Source organism: Calliphora vicina, chromosome 5, assembly GCF_958450345.1.
Source record: "Calliphora vicina chromosome 5, idCalVici1.1, whole genome shotgun sequence".
Classification (NCBI taxonomy): Eukaryota; Metazoa; Arthropoda; class Insecta; order Diptera; family Calliphoridae; genus Calliphora; species Calliphora vicina.
Genome location: NC_088784.1, coordinates 93,098,287 through 93,120,555, shown reverse-complemented (window position 1 = coordinate 93,120,555; position 22,269 = coordinate 93,098,287). Strand labels below are relative to the sequence as shown.

Genomic DNA, 22,269 nt, shown 5'->3' with positions numbered 1-22,269 from the left:
GACTAGACTATGACTAGACTATGACTAGACTATGACTAGACTATGACTAGACTATGACTAGACTATGACTAGACTATGACTAGACTATGACTAGACTATGACTAGACTATGACTAGACTATGACTAGACTATGACTAGACTATGACTAGACTATGACTAGACTATGACTAGACTATGACTAGACTATGACTAGACTATGACTAGACTATGACTAGACTATGACTAGACTATGACTAGACTATGACTAGACTATGACTAGACTATGACTAGACTATGACTAGACTATGACTAGACTATGACTAGACTATGACTAGACTATGACTAGACTATGACTAGACTATGACTAGACTATGACTAGACTATGACTAGACTATGACTAGACTATGACTAGACTATGACTAGACTATGACTAGACTATGACTAGACTATGACTAGACTATGACTAGACTATGACTAGACTATGACTAGACTATGACTAGACTATGACTAGACTATGACTAGACTATGACTAGACTATGACTAGACTATGACTAGACTATGACTAGACTATGACTAGACTATGACTAGACTATGACTAGACTATGACTAGACTATGACTAGACTATGACTAGACTATGACTAGACTATGACTAGACTATGACTAGACTATGACTAGACTATGACTAGACTATGACTAGACTATGACTAGACTATGACTAGACTATGACTAGACTATGACTAGACTATGACTAGACTATGACTAGACTATGACTAGACTATGACTAGACTATGACTAGACTATGACTAGACTATGACTAGACTATGACTAGACTATGACTAGACTATGACTAGACTATGACTAGACTATGACTAGACTATGACTAGACTATGACTAGACTATGACTAGACTATGACTAGACTATGACTAGACTATGACTAGACTATGACTAGACTATGACTAGACTATGACTAGACTATGACTAGACTATGACTAGACTATGACTAGACTATGACTAGACTATGACTAGACTATGACTAGACTATGACTAGACTATGACTAGACTATGACTAGACTATGACTAGACTATGACTAGACTATGACTAGACTATGACTAGACTATGACTAGACTATGACTAGACTATGACTAGACTATGACTAGACTATGACTAGACTATGACTAGACTATGACTAGACTATGACTAGACTATGACTAGACTATGACTAGACTATGACTAGACTATGACTAGACTATGACTAGACTATGACTAGACTATGACTAGACTATGACTAGACTATGACTAGACTATGACTAGACTATGACTAGACTATGACTAGACTATGACTAGACTATGACTAGACTATGACTAGACTATGACTAGACTATGACTAGACTATGACTAGACTATGACTAGACTATGACTAGACTATGACTAGACTATGACTAGACTATGACTAGACTATGACTAGACTATGACTAGACTATGACTAGACTATGACTAGACTATGACTAGACTATGACTAGACTATGACTAGACTATGACTAGACTATGACTAGACTATGACTAGACTATGACTAGACTATGACTAGACTATGACTAGACTATGACTAGACTATGACTAGACTATGACTAGACTATGACTAGACTATGACTAGACTATGACTAGACTATGACTAGACTATGACTAGACTATGACTAGACTATGACTAGACTATGACTAGACTATGACTAGACTATGACTAGACTATGACTAGACTATGACTAGACTATGACTAGACTATGACTAGACTATGACTAGACTATGACTAGACTATGACTAGACTATGACTAGACTATGACTAGACTATGACTAGACTATGACTAGACTATGACTAGACTATGACTAGACTATGACTAGACTATGACTAGACTATGACTAGACTATGACTAGACTATGACTAGACTATGACTAGACTATGACTAGACTATGACTAGACTATGACTAGACTATGACTAGACTATGACTAGACTATGACTAGACTATGACTAGACTATGACTAGACTATGACTAGACTATGGCTAGACTATGACTAGACTATGACTAGACTATGACTAGACTATGACTAGACTATGACTAGACTATGACTAGACTATGACTAGACTATGACTAGACTATGACTAGACTATGACTAGACTATGACTAGACTATGACTAGACTATGACTAGACTATGACTAGACTATGACTAGACTAGACTATGACTACTTTCCAAAATGTTGTTAAATTTAAAACAATTAATATTGCAAATCAGATCTTATCCATAATTTAGGAATATTAACATTACATAAAGGAACTGGTGCAGTAAGAGATACAACATAACTAAAGCTAAAGATTGAATGAAGTCTCAAGATCTTGAGTTGAAAATTTAACAGACAGCTACAGTATGTGTGACTTATAGTCGTATATATGTAGATGTAGATGGGATTTATATTTTAGATTATATTTTTATTTGATTTCATTGTTATAAATTTAAAAGTTTCATTAATAGTTTATAACGTTTTAAAGCATGAAGTAGTTTAAATTTAAATTAAAGTAGAATTATACAAAAACTTTTACTTTCAAACATCAATGAGTTGAGTAGATTTTGTTTTTGGAACTAAAGTTAAAAGTTATTCTATATTTTAACCTAGAAATAATAAAAACAAATTTCAGTTTGTTTGTTATGCATGTATTTCACAACTGTCAAATACTTGTAGCAATTTGTATTTTTTGTTAGTCGTTGCTACTTTGTTTTTGCTAAACCCACCCCCCTATCAATCTAAAATGGCACTTTGGCATGCAATTAGATGGTACTAAGAGGAAAAGTGCATGAAAAAGGTAGTTGTATCATTCATTCAAAGGGGTAGGAAAATAGAATAGATAAAAAGCGTCAGTTGTAACTGTTAGATATGGCACCCTGACAATTTGTTTAAAATTGTATTTCAATATCATTTCAGTCATATCAAATTTATAGATATTTGCTCATTATAAATTATGCAGTACTATTATTGTTGTTTATTTGATAGCAGATCTGTAATAGGATTTAATTTTTATGGATTTACGTGTAAAAATAAATACAAAATGGAGTCTATAAAATATTTTATACAATAATTTATTTTATTTCTAAATACTATATGGATTCTAATATAGACAATTTTAATGTTAAAGGTAGGAAATATTGGAATATAATACATTTTAATAATTGCGTTGTTGATAGTTTTAAAATTAGTTATTTGAGCAGTTACTCATTTTCCAGTGACGCATAATTTATCATTATTTAGTAAATTCATTTTGTGTTTTGTTCGTATTTTCTACAAAAATATATTTACAGTGGTTGAGAATACCAAGTTAACTTTTCCATATAAGGAGTGAGATCGAAAAATTCTTAACACACGTTTTTCATTACATTTTTTAACCCAAGTATTATTTGAATTTTTTTTTGATCAAGTTACCTTTGAAAAACATGTCAGTTATTATGTGTAATGTCAATTATATTAATTTTTTTGTTAATCTGATTAAAATGAGTGACCAGAAAAAAGTGCGTACTGAAATTATTAAATATTTTCAACAAAACCCAACTTGGTCTTACAAAAAGTTGGCCAAGCATACAAAGGTCTGCCGTCAAACTGTTTCCAATGTTATTAAACAGTACCGGGAGAACTTGTCAGTTGATAGAAAACCTGGTTCAGGTAGAAGGAATGGTCCACATGATGTTTCTAAAGCCAAAAAAATAGAACGCATTTTCAAAAGAGCTCCCAACACATCCGGTAGGAAAGCAGCCCGGTTAGCTCAGTGCTCGGACTATTTGGTACGAAAAGTTAAAGCTAATGCAGGTTTAAAAACATACAAGGCTCAAAAAGTTCCTGACAGGAACGCTACTAAAAATTTAGAGGCCAAAAACAGAGCACGGAAATTGAAGTCAAGTTTTATAAAAAAATATTCTTGCTGCATAATGGATGACGAAACGTATGTTCTGGCAGATTTTTCGCAACTTCCAGGTCAAAAATTTTATGTTGCTGATGCTCGAGGGAATGTTGAAGAAAAGTTTAGGACCCAAAAGCAGACAAAATTTCCCAGAAAGTTCTTGGTATGGCAAGCAATATGCAGTTGCGGCAAAAGAAGCCACTCATTTGTTACAACGGGCTCTATAAATACCGAAATTTACATCAAGGAATGTTTACAAAAAAGGCTGCTTCCATTCATAAGACTTCATAATGTGTCCACTTATTTTTGGCCTGACTTGGCATCCTGTCACTATGGCAAACAAGCCCTTGAGTGGTACAAGAACAATAATGTGGTATTTGTACCAAGAGAGGCAAATCCTCCAAACTGCCCGGAGCTAAGGCCAGTGGAGAGATATTGGGCTCTTGTTAAAAGAGAATTGAAGAGTACAAAAAAGGTGTCCAAAAGTGTGGTAGATTTTAAACGGAGATGGACTACATGTTCGAGCAAAGTGACAGAAAGCACTATAAAAACGTTAATGGAAGGGTTTCCGAAAAAGGTTCAAAATTTCATCACTAGTGATTAAAACTATAAAAATAATTTTTTTTGTAAATTGTAATAATAATTTCAATCAAATAAAAAAAAAATTAAAGCTGTAAGTTTAGTGGTTTCTTTTTTATAAACATATATGTATGTTAAGAATTTTTCGATCTCACTCCTTACAATATTCAATTAAAAGTTCAAAATCCAAACATATTGTTATTTTTTAGAATTTCGTTAATATTATAGAAAACAAACAAGAAGTATTCAATATTATGGTTTATAACACATCAAAATATTCATCGCAGGCCCTTATGAAATTCTAATTTTGGGTCTTTATGAAATTCTAAGACGCTTTAGTTATGTCCGTCCGTCTGTCTGTTGAAAACACGATAGGACCAAAACGAAAAGTACTAAATGGCTGGAATTTTCCACAAAAACTGTCTATAAAGTTTTGGTACTTTTTCCAAGGGCAGCCCTTGGATCTTTATTCACTCAGAACCACATATACTTAATTTCAAATTTCCATTATTAAGGACAATTCAAAAAAGTACCATTAGAAGAATAAAAAAGTACCTTTAGTTCAGTTCTCACATAAATATGATCCCCTATTTCTAATTCTAACTTCACTTAGATACATATCTGCTAACTTTAATGTCGATAAGTTGAATAATTTAAAATATTAAAAAATGTACCATTATGAGAAAAGTACCAATTTCCCTTTTCCTTATTGAACACCCTCATGTTTCGTGACATTTATACGCCTATAGAGTAATATAGATTTTGCAAAAATAAGAGTATCTGAAAAATAATTTGGTCTTTATGTTCCATTCAGAGGGTACTATATTTTAAAATAATAAAAGGTTCTTCCGAAATATTGTTGTCCAAAATATTGAGCGAAATACGCTACATAAAACGGACCTCATTTTGAGGTACATGTAGAAATATGCGAAAATATTCGAATCGTGAGAGGCGTTATGTTATTTTTTAATTTCTTACACTAAACGAAATATTTTTCCTTTACAAGCCGTCATATTTAAATAAAAACAATCTTTCGATGATTTTATAATAAATAAAATTTAATATCGTACGTGACATGCCGTATGTGACAGATTTTTCTCTTATAATAAAACAACATATATTCCGTAAAACTAAAAAAGTGAATAGAAAATATACATTCGGTTTCAATAAACAATTTGACAATAGCAAAAAAACAATCAGAGTCAAATTCATTTCATACTACAAGCTAATTGAGGACCTAGTTTTCGCCGCAATTTTAGCCTAAAACATACCTAAAGCATTAAAAAATTAAATATAATCAGTTTAAACTATTATTTTTGTCTTTAAAATGTTGTAATATGATCCAAATACTTTCACATAGTAACATTTTATTATTTTCTTCTATTCAAATCGTCTTGAAAATATTTTTCAAGGTTTTTTGTGTTTTCAGTCGTGGTAGCGATTCTCGTGGAATTGCCCACATGTCAATTTATAGAAAAATATATTTTATGAAAAAAGTACCAAAAATAAATACAATTTTTATCCCTTAACGGATTCGTGTTTGTTATTTTTTTGTTAAGTAAAGGATACGATTTAAAATTTGTTTCCATGTTTATTGGTTTAAAAGATACAAAAAAAGTACCAAAAATGAGTAAGATTTTGTCCCCTAAATGGTTGGAATTTCAAAAAAGTACCAAACACCTGTCTGCTTATTTTTTAAGTGGAGGAAATTTTAAGTTTTGAAAATATAAAGTTACCGAATTTACCCGTTTTTACCCCCTAAACGTACGAATTTCGAAAAATTGTTTTGAGGGTGGAGGAAACCACAGTTAAAATTTCATGCTTTGGGCTGTGCGATAATGAATCAGTCAGTCAGTAACGTTACTTTTTTATATATGGAGGATTTTATGTCAAGATAATCAACTTTTTAAATCGATGTCTTCCGATCGGGTTGAATTTTGCACCAAGGTTAGTTAGTTGGATAGTAATTCATACACAATTCAATTTCAACAAGATCGATCGGTCGTGAACTCTCTGAGTTAGAGGAGGTCAAAATTTGACATTTTGGCCCAGCAGGCGTTTTTTCTCATCCACATAACATATTACCTATTGTTCTTAGAAAAATGTGTCCCAAATAGTTTAGATAGCTATTTCTTCAATCTTTCAAAAAAAAAAAAATTTAAAAAATCAAATTTTAGATTTTTTTTTAAAAAAAAAAAAACTTTTTGTATTTTTTTCAAAATGGGCCCTTTTTTCTCAAAAGAAAGCTTAGATATTTTCCTTGAAGAACTATTTGGTCGCTTAGTGGGATGCGAGTTGGTTATCTATCAAAATAAATGATTTGTAACATAATTTTTATTTTTTTTCAAAATGGACCCCTTTTTTTTTCCTCAAAAGAAAGCTTAGGTCTTTTACTTGAAGACCTTTTTGGTAGCTTAGTAGGATGCGAGTGGGATATATATCAAAATAAATATTTTGTAACTCAAGATATAAAATTTTTGATTAAAAGTGATTTTTCATGATAGCCCTATTGTAAAAATAACGAATATCAACGCAAAATATTTGCAAAGAGAATTTTTAAATTTTTCGCCATAATAATCTCAATATTATGAAATTTTTTACACATTTTTCGGTAAGAAACTGAAGACATAATATTTTTTCCGGTATTCAACACATCAATTTGCATCGTTTAAATATAAACTAGTTTGAAATATAACTATTATATTTTTAATTTTATATACAGTATGTTTAAATTTTCCGTATAATTATTTGTTTTTCAATGAACATATTTTTAAAATGAGGTAAAGTGTTTTACATAATAAGGGGGCAAGTTATCATTTAGATAGTACACAATTAAAATAATTATTATAAAAGTTTAATTTTAATAGAATGTAGTTAATAGTCTGAATTTTAAATAAATAGCTTAAATATAATAGAGTAATGGAGATATTGTAGATATAGTGCATGCATTTGATAGTCTAGTTAAGTAAAAAACATTAGCAATTCGAAAAGTTTTCTTTCCCAAAAAAAAAAAAAAAACATTTCCAATTATTTTCTTAGGAACCACAAGTTGAAGCAGAAAAAGAAGAAAATAGCGATGAAAATGGAGCAGAAGCTAATAATGAAGAGAAAAAAGACACAGAAAGTCAAGATGAAACTGAAGCAGAACCTGAACCAGAACCCGAACCTGAACCAGAACCCGAACCTGAACCCGAACCTGAACCCGAACCCGAGGCACATATGGATGAAGTAGATAACAAGGATGATGGCCATAGCAATGAAGAAAATCTTGACAATGAGGAACGAGATGGTGAAGGTTCTCCCACCTCTTCGCTGGCCATAGAGGGTTTCGTGCAAGGCGACGCCGAAGATAATACAGTTCAGTCACAAACAGCTGCTTATGTTCATGACGATGAAGTATAACTTTTTCAAAAAAATCATTTTTGTCCCGTTTGTTTGTTTTTTTTTTCTCTCAGCATACAAATAACGATGCAGTTACAATTTTTAATCTTATTATTTCATATGAGTTTTAATATTAATAATTGTTTTTAATTTTCTTTTTTTTTTTTTGTTAAATTTAAGTTGTTTTAATGTGAATAACATCGACTCAAAGTGAAATATTTAGTAAAAAAAAAATACTAACTCTCGTTCCATAAAACTCTCTGTCTATCTGAATTCTCACAGTCCCAGTGTTTTCTTTCCATTTTAATTTGTTTGAATTTAACTTCCGGTTTTGCTCTCAATTTTCTGGTTTTTCTCATTATTTTATATGTTTTTCTTATTTAATATTTATGGCACCTTTTTCCAACACTTTCCATTGTTATTCTATTTACCATTGATTGATTTGAATTGGTTTTTGTGTGTGTAAATTTTTCAGTTTGAAATTTATGTTGTGTTTAACTTTTAATGTTTTTCGTTTGTTTTTGGTTTTGAGATCGAATTCATTGAAATTAAATTTAAAATTATTATCATCACAATCGAACAATAATTGAACGCAAACTAAAAGGAAACACATATTGAAAGTATCATTGCATCTGGTGACATGGAACAGTTGGCTCAAATTGTTTTGAATGGTGATGGCCAGAAGCTGTTGAATGTGGAGGCAACGGAACCGGAAATACAAGCATTTTTAAAAAATGTGCCCAATTATATGGTAAATATATAAATTGCTTTAGGATAGAGTGTTATTATAAATAAATCTATTATTTACTTAGAATAAAATAAGACGTGTCCATGAAGCTGCTCGTAATGGTAGCCTATTGAATCTACAACAAGCTTTAGATCGTAGAAAGTTTGCCGTTGCCAAAGATGAAATATCACCAAATGGTGCAACACCTTTACATGTAGCCGTTTTATTTGGTAATAGTGGTAAGTTTATATTTAAATTATTATTAGGTACATATCTCTAAATGTTTTCCTTTTTCCAGACATTGTACGCTATTTGTCTGCTCGCTTTCCCGAAACTACGACAATAGCCGATAATGATGGACGTACCGCTTTACATTATGCCGCCGTTATAAATGACAATGGCCATTTTTATAATGTGCTACTGCAATTGGGTGCCAATCCTAAATTAGTCGATAAGGTATGTATAGCTATGTATATGTTTAAATTAGTTTACTGATAAATCTAGTTAAGCTTCCCCAAAAGCATTGGAGAAAATTACAGCACTTTAATTTTTATACCCTTCGCCATGAGTGGCAAGGGTACATTAGGGTGGCCCTTAATAAACGAAAGTTGGATTTTGGCCATTCTCACCCTCCAGTTTGGTGAACATTAGCAAAAAAATCATCCTGAAAAAATTTTAGGTAAATCGGTTGGGGTTAAGACGTGCCGCAAGCCCTCTGAAGTTTTGAGATGCATTTACAAGGGGAAAAAATGCATTTTTTTCAGTTTTTGTAAAAATTTTGCCATTAAAAAATTACTTTTGTAATTTAATTTAAAAGAATCGAAATGTGTACGTAATTGTCGTTCTAATGAGACATAAAAAACAGAAATCGGTCAAAAAATGTTAAAGTTATTAAAAATTCGCCATGCCATTAACGTGTCTCAGGCCACTAGAACAAGAAATGTTGGAACAAAATTAACATATTTTGAGAAATATTAAAATAAAAGCTCATTTTTACTTGAAATATGTCCATATTTACTTGTATATGAGTTTTTGTCTTCGTAGGATACCGTTAACCTATTCTTAGGTATGAACAAAAAAATTTAATTTTTTTAACGGCAGTTTCAAAACTCCATTTTCAAATTTTTAAAAATTTTGTTAAACAAATTTCAGAATTTTTTGATCATCTCATTGGGATTTATTAAGAGTATAATAGGGAATTAAATCGTGAAAAAATTATGAAAATATCTCTTATAGTTTTTCCGTACCTGCGATTTAAATTTTGAAATTTTCGAGAAAAAACAATTATTTGGCAATTTTTAGGCCAATGAGCTCTATTTTCTTACTCTTATGAAAGAGTATATTAAAGAGGATATTATTGCAAATAAGAGATTTATAACGATTTCAAAAAAAGCCCTAAGTCAAGTCAAAGAATTTTTGAAAGAAAAAGCCTTAACTGATTTATTTTGTTTTGTTTGATTTTTTATAAGTATCAAATTCGATTCTGAATCGGATTTTTGCACCGATCAGGAAATTTAACAGCTTTATGTCGCTGAGTGTGATTTATAAAAAAAATGGAAGCATAAAATTGTCCTATCCATTTTTTGCGCAATTATTAAAGGGATCAAACTATTCCATATTTAAACCTAGGAAAAAATTAATTCCTCAACTAAAGACGAGTGCTGCAATTTATAAAACTACATAATTTCACAATATACAATATTTTAACACACGAATTGGACAATTATGTTTGGGATGAAACAAATGGATGTTTAGGATCTTCCGTTTTTGCTAAGTGTGTTATTAAACACTTGTGGAAGATGCAAAATCTATCAAAACCGCAATTTAATATTATCTAATGCATTGTTGGCTTTTAGTATGGAATTTTTAATAAGTGGACATACTCAACTGGAATGTGACTCAAGCCATTCTGTAAATATTCTACGACTCATCAGGATCAATATATTACAAAACAGACTTAACTGACAGTCACGAATCTTTCCCACATAGATCAAAGTCGGTGATTAAAGATATCCCCCTGATTCACTTTATATGCAGTAAATAGCAATCCCAAAAAAACCAAATACAGGATTTGAAAAGTTTTTACCTGCATATTGCCATCTTTTTTGATAACTGGTTTAATAAGAAATAATTTTTCACAGTTCATTTCTGATTTAATCCTCTTAATTTCATGAATTATGTCCTTTTATACAACACCAAAAAAAATTACGAGGTCCGACCAATAAATTTTGATAGAGGAGACAAAAAAAAAAGACACGTGTATCGGCGTTTTGAAAGTTTACATCTGAATTTCATTTGAGGGGGGGTTAAAGTTTCCCAACTCTGGCACATTCTTATTGTTAATCGTCATAAGAAACCATGTGAATCTTACATTTTAGGTATAAAATGTGTTCAGCAAATTTATGCAAAATATTACGGAGATCATTTTTGTAGAATATGTTAACCCTCTAACTCCTCAAGGCATGGGTCTTTTTTGTCCTTCTTTTAAAAAAGAACAACAAACTCCATTAAAACAGGGATTTAAGGGGTTAAAATGTTCCGCAAAAATATTGTCGGTGAAATTTTACTATAAGTCCCTGAATACACCAAAACGGAAAATTCAACCAGAAAGTCAGAAATAAGACACAACAAAAGAGAGCTTAGGGTTAATTTCGCATTTATTAAGAATTTTATTTTAAAGTACCCCAAAAATTTAACATGAGCACCCATTGAAGGACGCTTATAGCTGAAATATGCGTATGGTAATAAAGTGAAATTGCATAGAGCTAAAAAAATGTAATTAATGAAGACTTCCTATCCAAATTCTTAATAAATACGAAATTAACCGTAAGCCTTTGGGATTTAGAGGGTTAACATATTCTACAAAAATGTTCTTTGTAACATTTTACATAAATTTGCTGAATACATTTTATACCTAAAATGTTCTTTAAAATAAAATTCTTAATAAATGCGAAATTAACCCTATGCTCTCTTTTGTTATGTCTTTTTCTGACTTTCTGGTTGAATTTTCCGTTTTGATGTATTCAGGGACTTATAGTAAAATTTCACGTATAATTTTTTTGCAGAACAGTTTAACCTCTTAAATCCCTGTTTTAATGGTGGTTTTTGCACTTTTTTAAAAGAAGGATAAAAAGGACCCATGCCTTGAAGATTTAGAGAAAGACGACCTAATGCTTATACACTATTGTTTTATTGAGGGGATGATATGATTCGGCACAGCCGAATCTCAGATCTCTCTTACTTGTTTGATGTAATTTTACTTCAAATCATTTCCAAAGTAACTATAAACACTAATTTGGTAATAGCATTTAAACACATTATAAGTAGATAAATTATACTTTAACGCGGTAGTGTCATTGGAAGCAAGTACTTATTATACGTCATTGCTAGGGAGCGGATTTTCATGCATTTATTATTGAAAAATATGCTTAAAAAAAAATCAAAATATGACCTAAAAATTTTAAAAATATGCACTTATATTTTTGTGCAGAAACATAAAATAATTAACTATGGATCACACAATGTCCAAAAAATACACAACAGTGTTCCCAGGATTAGGACCCATTAAAATTTTTAAAATTGTAATTGTTCTTCTGAAAAAAAACGATGGATATATTAATTATCTAAGTATCTTTCTAAGAATACTTGTTTAAAGCCATAAACTTTAGAGCCTCTATCGTGATATAAAAAGCATCCAATCTTAATTATTATCAGCTCGTAATAACGCAGCAGTTAAGCAAGTACTAAATGTATCCGTTGTAGACAGTAATTGTCACTAATGTCTGATCACTTGGCTGACAACAATTTATATATTTTTGGCCATTTGACATGTATGTGCTGTTTGTAAAGCTGAGAGAATTCAATGGGTTACTTTATACATCCTATGTAATCTAGCTTAAAGACAATTGTCAGTTAAGTGTCTCTAAGTAATCTACAGTGTAGTCACTTTTAAACGTTAATTGTCCCTGAGTTACCCAAAAGGGTCAATTGACCTGCATTAAAATTAATTTGTTGTTAATATGTTTAAAATGAGTGACCAGGCAAAAGTGCGTACTATTAAATATTTTCAACTTGGTCCTACAAAAAGTTGGCCAAACAATCAAAGGTCTGCGTCAAACTAATTTCAATGTTATTAAATACTATCGGGAGAACTTATTCGTCGATAGAAAACGTTGTACAGGTAGAAGGAAGGGTAGAAGACCTCCTAACACATACTGTAGGAAAGCAGTCCGGTGAGCTAAGTAGTTGGTCTGTTTGGTACGAAAAGTAGAAACCAATACAGGTTGGAAAACATACAAGGCTCTAAAAGTTCCTGACGGGAACTCTGCTAAAAATTTAGAGGCCAAAGACAAAGCACGGAAATTGAAGTAAAATTTTATAAAAAAAAATATACCTGATGCATAATGTATGACGAAACGTATGTTCTGGACAATTTTTCACAGCTTCCGGGTCAATATAGAAAAGCAAAAAGTTCTTGGTAAGGCAGGAAATATGCAGTTGCGACAAAAGAAGCCAAACATTTGTTACAAAGGGATCTATAAAAGGAATATTTACAAAAGAGGATGCATCCATTCATAAGACTTGTTAATCTGTCCACTTATTTTTGGCCTGATTTGGCATCCAGTCACTATGGTAAGCAAGGTCTTGAATGGTACAAAAATAATATTTGTACCAAGAGAGGCAAATCCTCCAAACTGCCTGGAGCTAAGGCCAGTGGAGAGATATTGGGATCTTGTTAAAAGAGAATTGAATGGCACAAAAAGGTGTCCAAAAGTGTGGTAGATTTTAAACGGAGATGGACTACCTGGTCGAACAAAGTGACAGAAAACACTTTAAAAACCTTAATGAAAGGGTTTATGGCAATGGTTCATAAATTCATCAATATTGATTAGAACTATAAAAATAATATTTTTTCAAGATGTAATAATAATTTCCATCAAATAAAAAAAAATAATAAAATTTGTAGGTTTAGTGGTTTCTTTTTTATTATTATTTATGTACATATGTTAAGACTTTTTCGATCTCACTCCTTATTTTGAAGCAAAATGTTTTGAAATTACACAGAGAAAACAGATTCGTAGTAGCAACCGAATTTGTTGCTGTAGAGCAGACATCGGCAAAGAGCCACCTTAAGAGCTCTCTGGTTTTATTTTCTTTCACACGTACGTAATTGGTAAAAAAAATTAAAAGAAATCATTCATACAAACCTTTGTATCAGTGCACTGAATGCCAGAGAGCGCTACTCAAGAAACGCATAGTGGTGTTAGTGTGCAAAGGCAATTTTACTCTCTGCCGATGTCTGCTGTAGAGCATTGGTAGGCGTTCATTTTGTTGAGATTACGAACATTTTCGTGAATTTACACATACATAACCCGAAAGTAAACAAAACACACAGCAAGAGCGTAAAAAATACAAATAACTCATTTAGTTGCAAACAATATAGCGTAAAAATACCAATATTTCATTCTGTTGCTTGATGTTGTTGAGAATTTTTTATTTTTAACCCATACATGCACACAAACTACAATTTCTCTTTTTGCGCTTCCCTGCTGTAGAGTATAAATATCGCGATTTGAAAATTGAAAATTTTTTTAAAATTTTCTAAAATTATGTACGCATAATTGCCTATAACTTTGAAACTACTCAAATACCAGCATAACTTTTAATAGCCAAAGATATTATACTTAAAATGGTGTGAATAAAATTGTTTACTTCCAAAAGGTTAAAGGTCAATATTCGGAGTATATATTTCAATGTAAAAAATATCAAAGATCGCGGTGTTAAAAATTAATAAAGAACACGGTATGAGGAGTCCTGAACTCTCTACAATATTCGTGAAAATTATGATTTTAAAAGTTTGGGGTCATTTTAACCCCAAGTGCCATTAAGCGTGAATTTCCATTCTTGTGCTGTTATTATAAACTCTATAGTTTATGTTATATTTTTCTTAAGTTTCATCAAAATCGGCTCAAAAGTATATAATATTTCGCTATCTCTCCATGAAAAATTCCAAATATTGAAAAATTTGACTTTTGACCTTCACGATTTAAGGGTTAGCGTTTTCCGATTTTAGTAAACGTTACAGAGTATATTTAGAATTATCTGGACTATAATATTCTAATTAAGTTTTTTCTAATTAAGTTTTGCTTAAAATTCATAAGAGTAAGGAAATAGAGCTCATTGGACTAAAAATTGCCAAATAATTGTTTTTTCTCGAAAATTTCAAAATTTAAATCGCAGGTACGGAAAAACTATAAGAGATATTTTCATAATTTTTTCACATTTTTATTCCCTATTATATTCTTAATAAATCCCAATGAGATGATCAAAAAATTCTGAAATTTGTTTAACAAAATTTTTAAAAAGTTGAAAATGGAGTTTTGAAACTGCCGTTAAAAAAATTTTATTTTTTTGTTCATAACTAAGAATAGGTTAACGGTATCCTACGGAGACAAAAACTCATATACAAGTAAATATGGACATATTTTAAGTAAAAATGAGCTTTTATTTTAATATTTATCAAAATATGTTAATTTTGTTCCTACCTTTCTTGTTCTAGTTGCCTGAGACACGTTAATGGCCTGGCGATTTTTTAATAACTTTAACATTTTTTGACCAATTTCTGTTTTTTATGTCTCATTAGAACCACAATTGCGTACACATATCGATTCTTTTAAATTAAATTGCTAAAGTAATTTTTTAATGGCAAAATTTTTACAAAAACTGAAAAAAATGCATTTTTTCCCCTTGTAAATGCATCTCAAAACTTCAGAGGGCTTCAGAGAGTTCAGAAGTTATAAAGAAAAACATTATTAAAAGTACGTTTTTTCATATAAATTCATATAAAAAATGTCTTATGGTAAATAATATCGTGATAAAATTTAACATAAACCAACTGGTTATATGAATCTTAATCTTTCTACCAACTTTTTTGAGGATCGGTCCATAAATGACTCTATATAAGAAAAATATTTTATTGTCATATATTCATGGTGGGTGTACAAGATTCAACACTTATATGTTACAAACACAATGACTAAATCTATTATAGTTTTAGTGATGGGTTTCAAATGACTCATTTCTAAGAAACATTCCAAGAAAATACTGTAATTATATAGAAGAGGAAAAATTCCAAGGAAACAAATGTAATGAAAACATGTTAACAATATAAAGTGTTAACTATTATGGGAACAAACACATGATAATTTCAAATATTTTGAATTATAAATTAATAAGCTTGACCTAAAAAAAACTAATTAATAATTTTAATTTGTTCCATTCCTTTATATTTGAAAAGATGGGTCACACACCCGAAGACTATTTGGGTAAGGAAGAACTCAAGGACACCTTAAGTTATGGTCAGCTTTTGAAACGTTTTGGTGCTGAAGAGTTGGAGCAACAACTTTTAAGTGACCAAGGTAAGTGGGTCAAAGAATATTTAAGAGCAAGAGTATTGTTAAATTATATAAAATTTTGTTTTAAATATTTATAAATGGGAGTTAAATGGTTAGAAAATATTTTTGTATTTTTATTTTTATTAGAAATATTTAAATGTATGTGTGTGTGTTTTATTTACTTGGTTCATTTACCTATTTAAGGGGGTTTAAAAAGAATTTTTGTTTAATGTGTGTTTAGTGGTTTTTGTTTCTCGGCTCCTTTTTATTTAGTTTATTACCACTGCTAATGATTTTATTATTTTCAGTTAACATTTACTATTGCAGGTGTTCGTTTATAGTTTTTTTTTGTGTTGGTGCATCAAATATTCAGTAACATTTATTATTCTATTTATTAAAGCGTGTTTTTTTTTTTGATTGCACATGAAATGAATCTTTTTTGTTTTCATTTTTTCACTTTTTATTAGTTATTTATTTAAACGAGTATTAATCAATTTTAAAACAATGTTTTCCCAAAAAACACTATATGAATTTATTAGTCAATTTAGTGGTTTTTTGTTCTAAATTAAGCGTTGTATGACAGAATGTGTACAAAAAGTTTTATCTACAATAATTTAACATTAAAACGTAATTTTTATAATTTGTGTTGAACCAATAATTTGTAATAAAGACACATTAAAACGCGACTTAGAAATTTCAAAAACAAATATTAGTTTAGTGTGCAAACGTTTTAAGTCCATTTTCAGAAATTTTAAAATTCTTTGATTTAAATGTTTTTAAAATCTGTTAATGCAGTTTTTTTTACTTATTTATTACAATTTAAAATTATATATAAACTTATTTTAGAAGAAACGTAAAATTCCATTTTTGGGACTTTCAATAAATTTTCTTTTTAGTGGACTTAACTCTGTTTAACTCTATTATTTGATTTAAAGTCTCTATTGTCACTAAAGTTGCTCTCAAAAGGCAATGGAGCAAGCAACGATTTTTACATCAGTAATCGAGACTATAATAAATTTCCAAATATTTGCTTCAAAAATTTAGGCTTTAAGTTTTGGATTAAAACTAAATGAATAATAAACTGATAACACTACATCATTATACCCTACACCACCATAGTGGGGAGGATATTATGCGTTTGTGCAGATGTTTATAACGCCCAAAAATATTAGTCTAACACCCACCTTAAAGTATACCGATCGACTTAGAATCACTTTCTGAGTCGATTTAACGATGTCCGTCCGTCTGGCTGGTTGGCTGGCTGGCTGGCTGTCCATGTAAACTTTGTGTGTAGAGTACAGGTCGCAATTTTGAAGATATTTCGATCAAATTTGGTACATATTATTTTTTCGGCCCAAGGACCTAGCCTATTGAAACTGGCTGCAAGCGGTCCATTATTTCACCTAACACCCATACAAATGTCCTACCGAAATTGGAATTTATCGGTCATAAATGTTTAATTTATATATGTATCTACACAAATTGCTCTCCAATAAGTCTTATATATACAAAATTCATGTCACCAAATTTTGTTACGATCGGTCTATAATTAGTCATAGCTCCCATATAGACCCGATTCCGAAAATCACTTTAACGTGCATAAATCGCTTAAAAATGTTGGTATACACACAAAATTCATATAGACATAAATCACACGACCTAATTTCATGGTGATCGGTCCATAATTGGTCATAGCCCCCATATAAGGCCCACTACCGAAAATCACTCAAAAATATAAATGATTGAAATTTTAGAAGAAAAATTATTTTTGCTCTTTTACTTGGTGTAGGGTATTATATGGTCGGGCTTGACCGAACATACCTTCTTACTTGTTTTAAGTTGAAATTGAGAAAATCAAATTAATGTTTAGAAATAACAAATTGAAATTCAGAAAAACAAATTAATATTGTGAATAAACAAATTGAAATTTGAGAAAATACAAATTAAAATTATGAAATTCAATTTAATATTGAGAAAATACAAATTGAAATTTAGAAATCGAAATTAATATTCAGAAAATTAATTTTGAAATTCAGAAAATACAAATTAATGTTGAGAAAACCGAAATTGATATTGAAAAATAATAATAAAATTCTATTCGGTTTAAATTTCGTACTACTCCATTTCCAATTGTATTTCAGAAGTTTCTAATTATATTTCAGAATTTTCTAATTGAATTTCAGAATATTCCAATTATATTTCAGAATTTTCCATTTATATTTCAGATATTTCTAATTGTATTTCAGAAACTTCCATTTGTATTTCAGAAATTTCCAATTGTATTTAAATATTTTCTAATTGTATTTTAGAAATTTCCAATTGTATTTCAGTATTTTCCAATTGTAATTCAGAAATTTCCATTTGTATTTCAGAAAATTTCTAATAGCAATACAAATGGCAATTTCTGAAATACAATTAGAAACTTCTGAAATGGAGTAGTAGTATATATTTCATAAAAAATTTAAATTGTTATACTTTAATTTCTTATTTACCAATTTGTATACCCTTTACTTTCGTGATAAGGGTATATATAAGTTTGTCATTCCGTTTGTAATTTCCACAATATAATTTTCCGACCCTATATAGTATATATATTCTGGATCCTTAAAGATAACGGAGTCGATTAAGCCATGTCCGTCTATCTGTCCGTCTGTCTGTTGCAATCAATTTTCTGAAGACCCCGGATATCTTCGGGATGCAAATCATCAATAATTCTGTCAGACATGCTTTCGGGAAGTATCCTTGTTAAAATCAGCAAAATCGGCCTACAAATGGCTGAGATATGAGAAAAAAACCAGGATAACCTCGATTAATATAGACAATATGGATATCTAATGATAGATATTTCAAAGACCATAGTAAGTTGGACCTACAATGGGTTTAATTTTTTAAATTAAAAAAAAAAATTTTAAATTTAAAAAAATTAAATCCAAAAATTTTTTTTTCCCAAAAAATTAAAAAAACAACTTTGGAAAAGAAATAAATTTTGTTTACCTAAAAATATTTAAAATTTGTATTTTGAAGTTTAATTTGGTGAAGGGTATATAAGATTCGGCACAGCTGAATATAGCTCCCTTACTTGTTATTTTCTTAATATATATTTCGATTTATCAATTTCAATTGGATTTTTCTCCATATTAAATTGGATTTCTTAATTTCATTTTGTATTTTCTAAATATCAAATTGTATTTATTAATTTCCTTTGGATTTTTCTCAATATTAATTTGGATTTCTCGATTTAAATTTTTATTTGCACAATATAAATTTGGATTTCTGAATATCAATTTGTTTTTTCTTAATTTCAACTTACAAGGTTTATGTTCATGATGTGATGGTAGGCCGTTTAACTTTGGAAAAAATATTGAAAAACAACCAGAACGTCAAACTTTTGAGATATTAAAAAAGAATGTATTAAAAATAATATTAAAATTGAAACAAAAATCAAAAATGAATAGTGTAAATATTTTCAACGCCATGGAAATTCGGACCGACAATCATAGATAAAATCGAAAAAAATATTTTTAACTCTAATTTTGTTTTTAATAAAATAGTTTTTTTCATAAAAACATTGTCTAACAAAAAAAATTTATTTTCAAAAAAAAAAAAAAATTAACCAAAATTCTTTTCAATCTTTATCTTAAAATCTACTTTGTGAAGGGTTTTTTTTTTAAATTATGATATTGATAAGAACTAGCTTAAAAAATTACTAATAATACATTTTTAAATCGTTATAAACGTGCACACTACTTCAGGCAATGGACAAAAATAATAATTTCTTTAAACAACATTATTAGTTTATAATTAAATTAAAAAAAATCTGACATCTAGTTTTTCATGTAATATCTACACGTCTGTTCAAAATCGTGGACATATGTAAAACCGTTTTCAAAGATTTTGAAACAGCCTCAAAATTTTGAGATATTTTGAAAAAACGGTTTTAGGGTAGGTCGTAGTACTTTAGTACCTCTAACTCACACATTTGTAGACCGATTTCAAAATTTTAAACAATTATGGATAGACAAAGAATTAAGCTTTCATAAAATGTATGCATAAAATGTATATCTTAAGTTTTTATAAAAAGTTTCGCTTTATTTTTTTTAATAATTTTTTTCAAATTCAACGATTTTTTTTTTTTAATTTTTTTCTATAAAAACCTATTCTTTTTTGCACAGTGTTTTAAAGACAACTTTATATGGGAAAAAATTAGTTATTACTTGTTAAAATCGATTTATATTTGCAAAAGTTATTAAACTTTTTGAAAAAAGTTCGAAAAAATTTACCTTGTAAATTCAAAATTTTACAAATATTTTTTTCTACATTTTTTTGTTTTTTTTTATTCATGCGCTGGGGGAGAAAATACTAAAAATGGTGTTAATTAAAAGTTGAATAACTTTTACAATTTTAATCCGATTTGAATAACTAAAACCATGTTTTATTAAGAACTAAATTTCCTATATATGTTGGTATAAAGTTTTATAAACTTTCATATCAAAATAAGCAATGAAAAGCTACTACAATCAAAAAACTGCACGTAATTTTAAAGGGTAATCGGTTTTCTTTCCAAACCCGTTAACTAATTTAAAGTATATGGAGTAAAATACTTCAAGTGACTGCCCATTACTTCTATAGAATTTTTACTGGGACCGGAAATGATATCATATTGATAAAACTTTTCGCAACATTTCAAAAATTTTGAAAATATTTCGATAAAATTTGGCACATGTATAATTTGTTGAAATCGGTTCATTATTTCAACTAGACTCCAACAAATGACATCCAAAAGTATGACTTTTTTGTCATACTTGTCTGATTTATATATGTAGGTTGACCATAACTCCCATATAAGGTCCACTTCCTAAAATCACTTTAACGAGCATAAATTTCTGAAAATTGTTGTTATAAATTAGTTTTATATAGAAATAAATCACGCGATCGAATTTAATGCAAACGGTCCATAATTGTTGATAGCTCCCATGCAAGGACCACTTTCGAAATTCACTTTAAAGATAATAAATTTCATATAAAAATAAATCACTCGACATAATTTGATGACATTCGGTCCATTATTAGTCATAGCTCCCATATAAGAGAGGCTTCCGAAAATCATTCAAGGAAAAAAGTTATTAAAATTTTAAAAGAAAAAATTTTGTTGCTCATTTACTTCTTAATCGTGCTTGACCGATTATACTTTCTTTAAAAATGAATAGTAATTGTTGTTTAAAAGTATTTAGATAGTCTGCGGACCCATATGTGATATCAATATAGTATCAGATATAGTTACAGTGAGCGTCAAAAGTGAGTAAACACCAGTGAATTCTTTGATTTTTTTAAGATCATAAAAATCATTATATTCCGACTTAAATCTTCTTTTTTCAGAACCGATTCTATTATTCAACTCAATCTCCATCAAATCGAAACTTTTAAATTTTAATCGATGGATAGATTTTAGGATTTTTATTATCTTAAAAAAAATCAAATAATTTTTGGTGTTTACTCACTTTTGACGCTCACTGTATGAGAATTTTGTTATTGATTAGAAAAATCGGCTGAGATTTTTGTATCCAAAAATGTATCTTTTGAAAAATTAAATCTGTCACAAATAATTTCTGAATTGTCTATGTTGGAACAATAATCGAAAACCAGTGTTTTACACACCACTGTAACAATTTTATAATTATCTTTTAAAAAAATTATATCTGTCACAAATAATTTCTCAATTGTCTCTGTTGAAACAATAATCGAAAACCAGTGTTTTACTCTCCACTGTAAAAATGTTGTAATTAGATTACAGTTTGTTATTATGAATATAATTTGATTGAAATCCAACAAAATTTACAAATATTTTTTCGTTGTGAAACATTTTAGTTTCCAATAGCAGTAATTCTTATTTAAAAAATCATTTATTCAATTCAATTCAATTATTTTACAATAACTTTTATTGTCCATTTAATTTGCTATAATTTACCAACCCTCGTCTCTGTTTAATTATTTCTGTGTTAAATAAATATTTAATTATGTTTGTTCTTGTTCTTGTAGAAGTAATTTTAAACCTTAAACTTGTCATTGTTTTTATTATGTGGGTTATTGTTGTTGTTGATGTTTTATTATGACTGACTGAATGACTAATAATAATGGGGAGTTTGGGGTTGTTGATGGTTAGTTGCATCCATATTTTTAGGGGGCATAGCCACAGTTCAATTCATTTGTAAGCAGACGTTCAGTCATTGTTTTAAAGTCTACCTAAATGGTTGTAGAAAATTGTATTTAT

At 29.5% G+C, this 22,269-nt stretch overlaps 1 protein-coding gene across 1 annotated transcript in view; it reads left to right on the top strand.

Moving 5' to 3' along the window:
• The window catches only part of LOC135961474 (protein split ends), an 80,819-nt gene that overhangs the window by 39,523 nt on the left and 19,027 nt on the right, over window positions 1–22,269 (top strand). Inside the window, exons 9-13 of the mRNA XM_065512975.1 lie at window positions 7,539–7,895; window positions 8,485–8,631; window positions 8,693–8,846; window positions 8,906–9,063; window positions 15,905–16,025. Of these exons, the coding sequence (XP_065369047.1) occupies window positions 7,539–7,895; window positions 8,485–8,631; window positions 8,693–8,846; window positions 8,906–9,063; window positions 15,905–16,025 (937 nt within the window). The remainder of the gene's footprint in view (window positions 1–7,538; window positions 7,896–8,484; window positions 8,632–8,692; window positions 8,847–8,905; window positions 9,064–15,904; window positions 16,026–22,269) is intronic.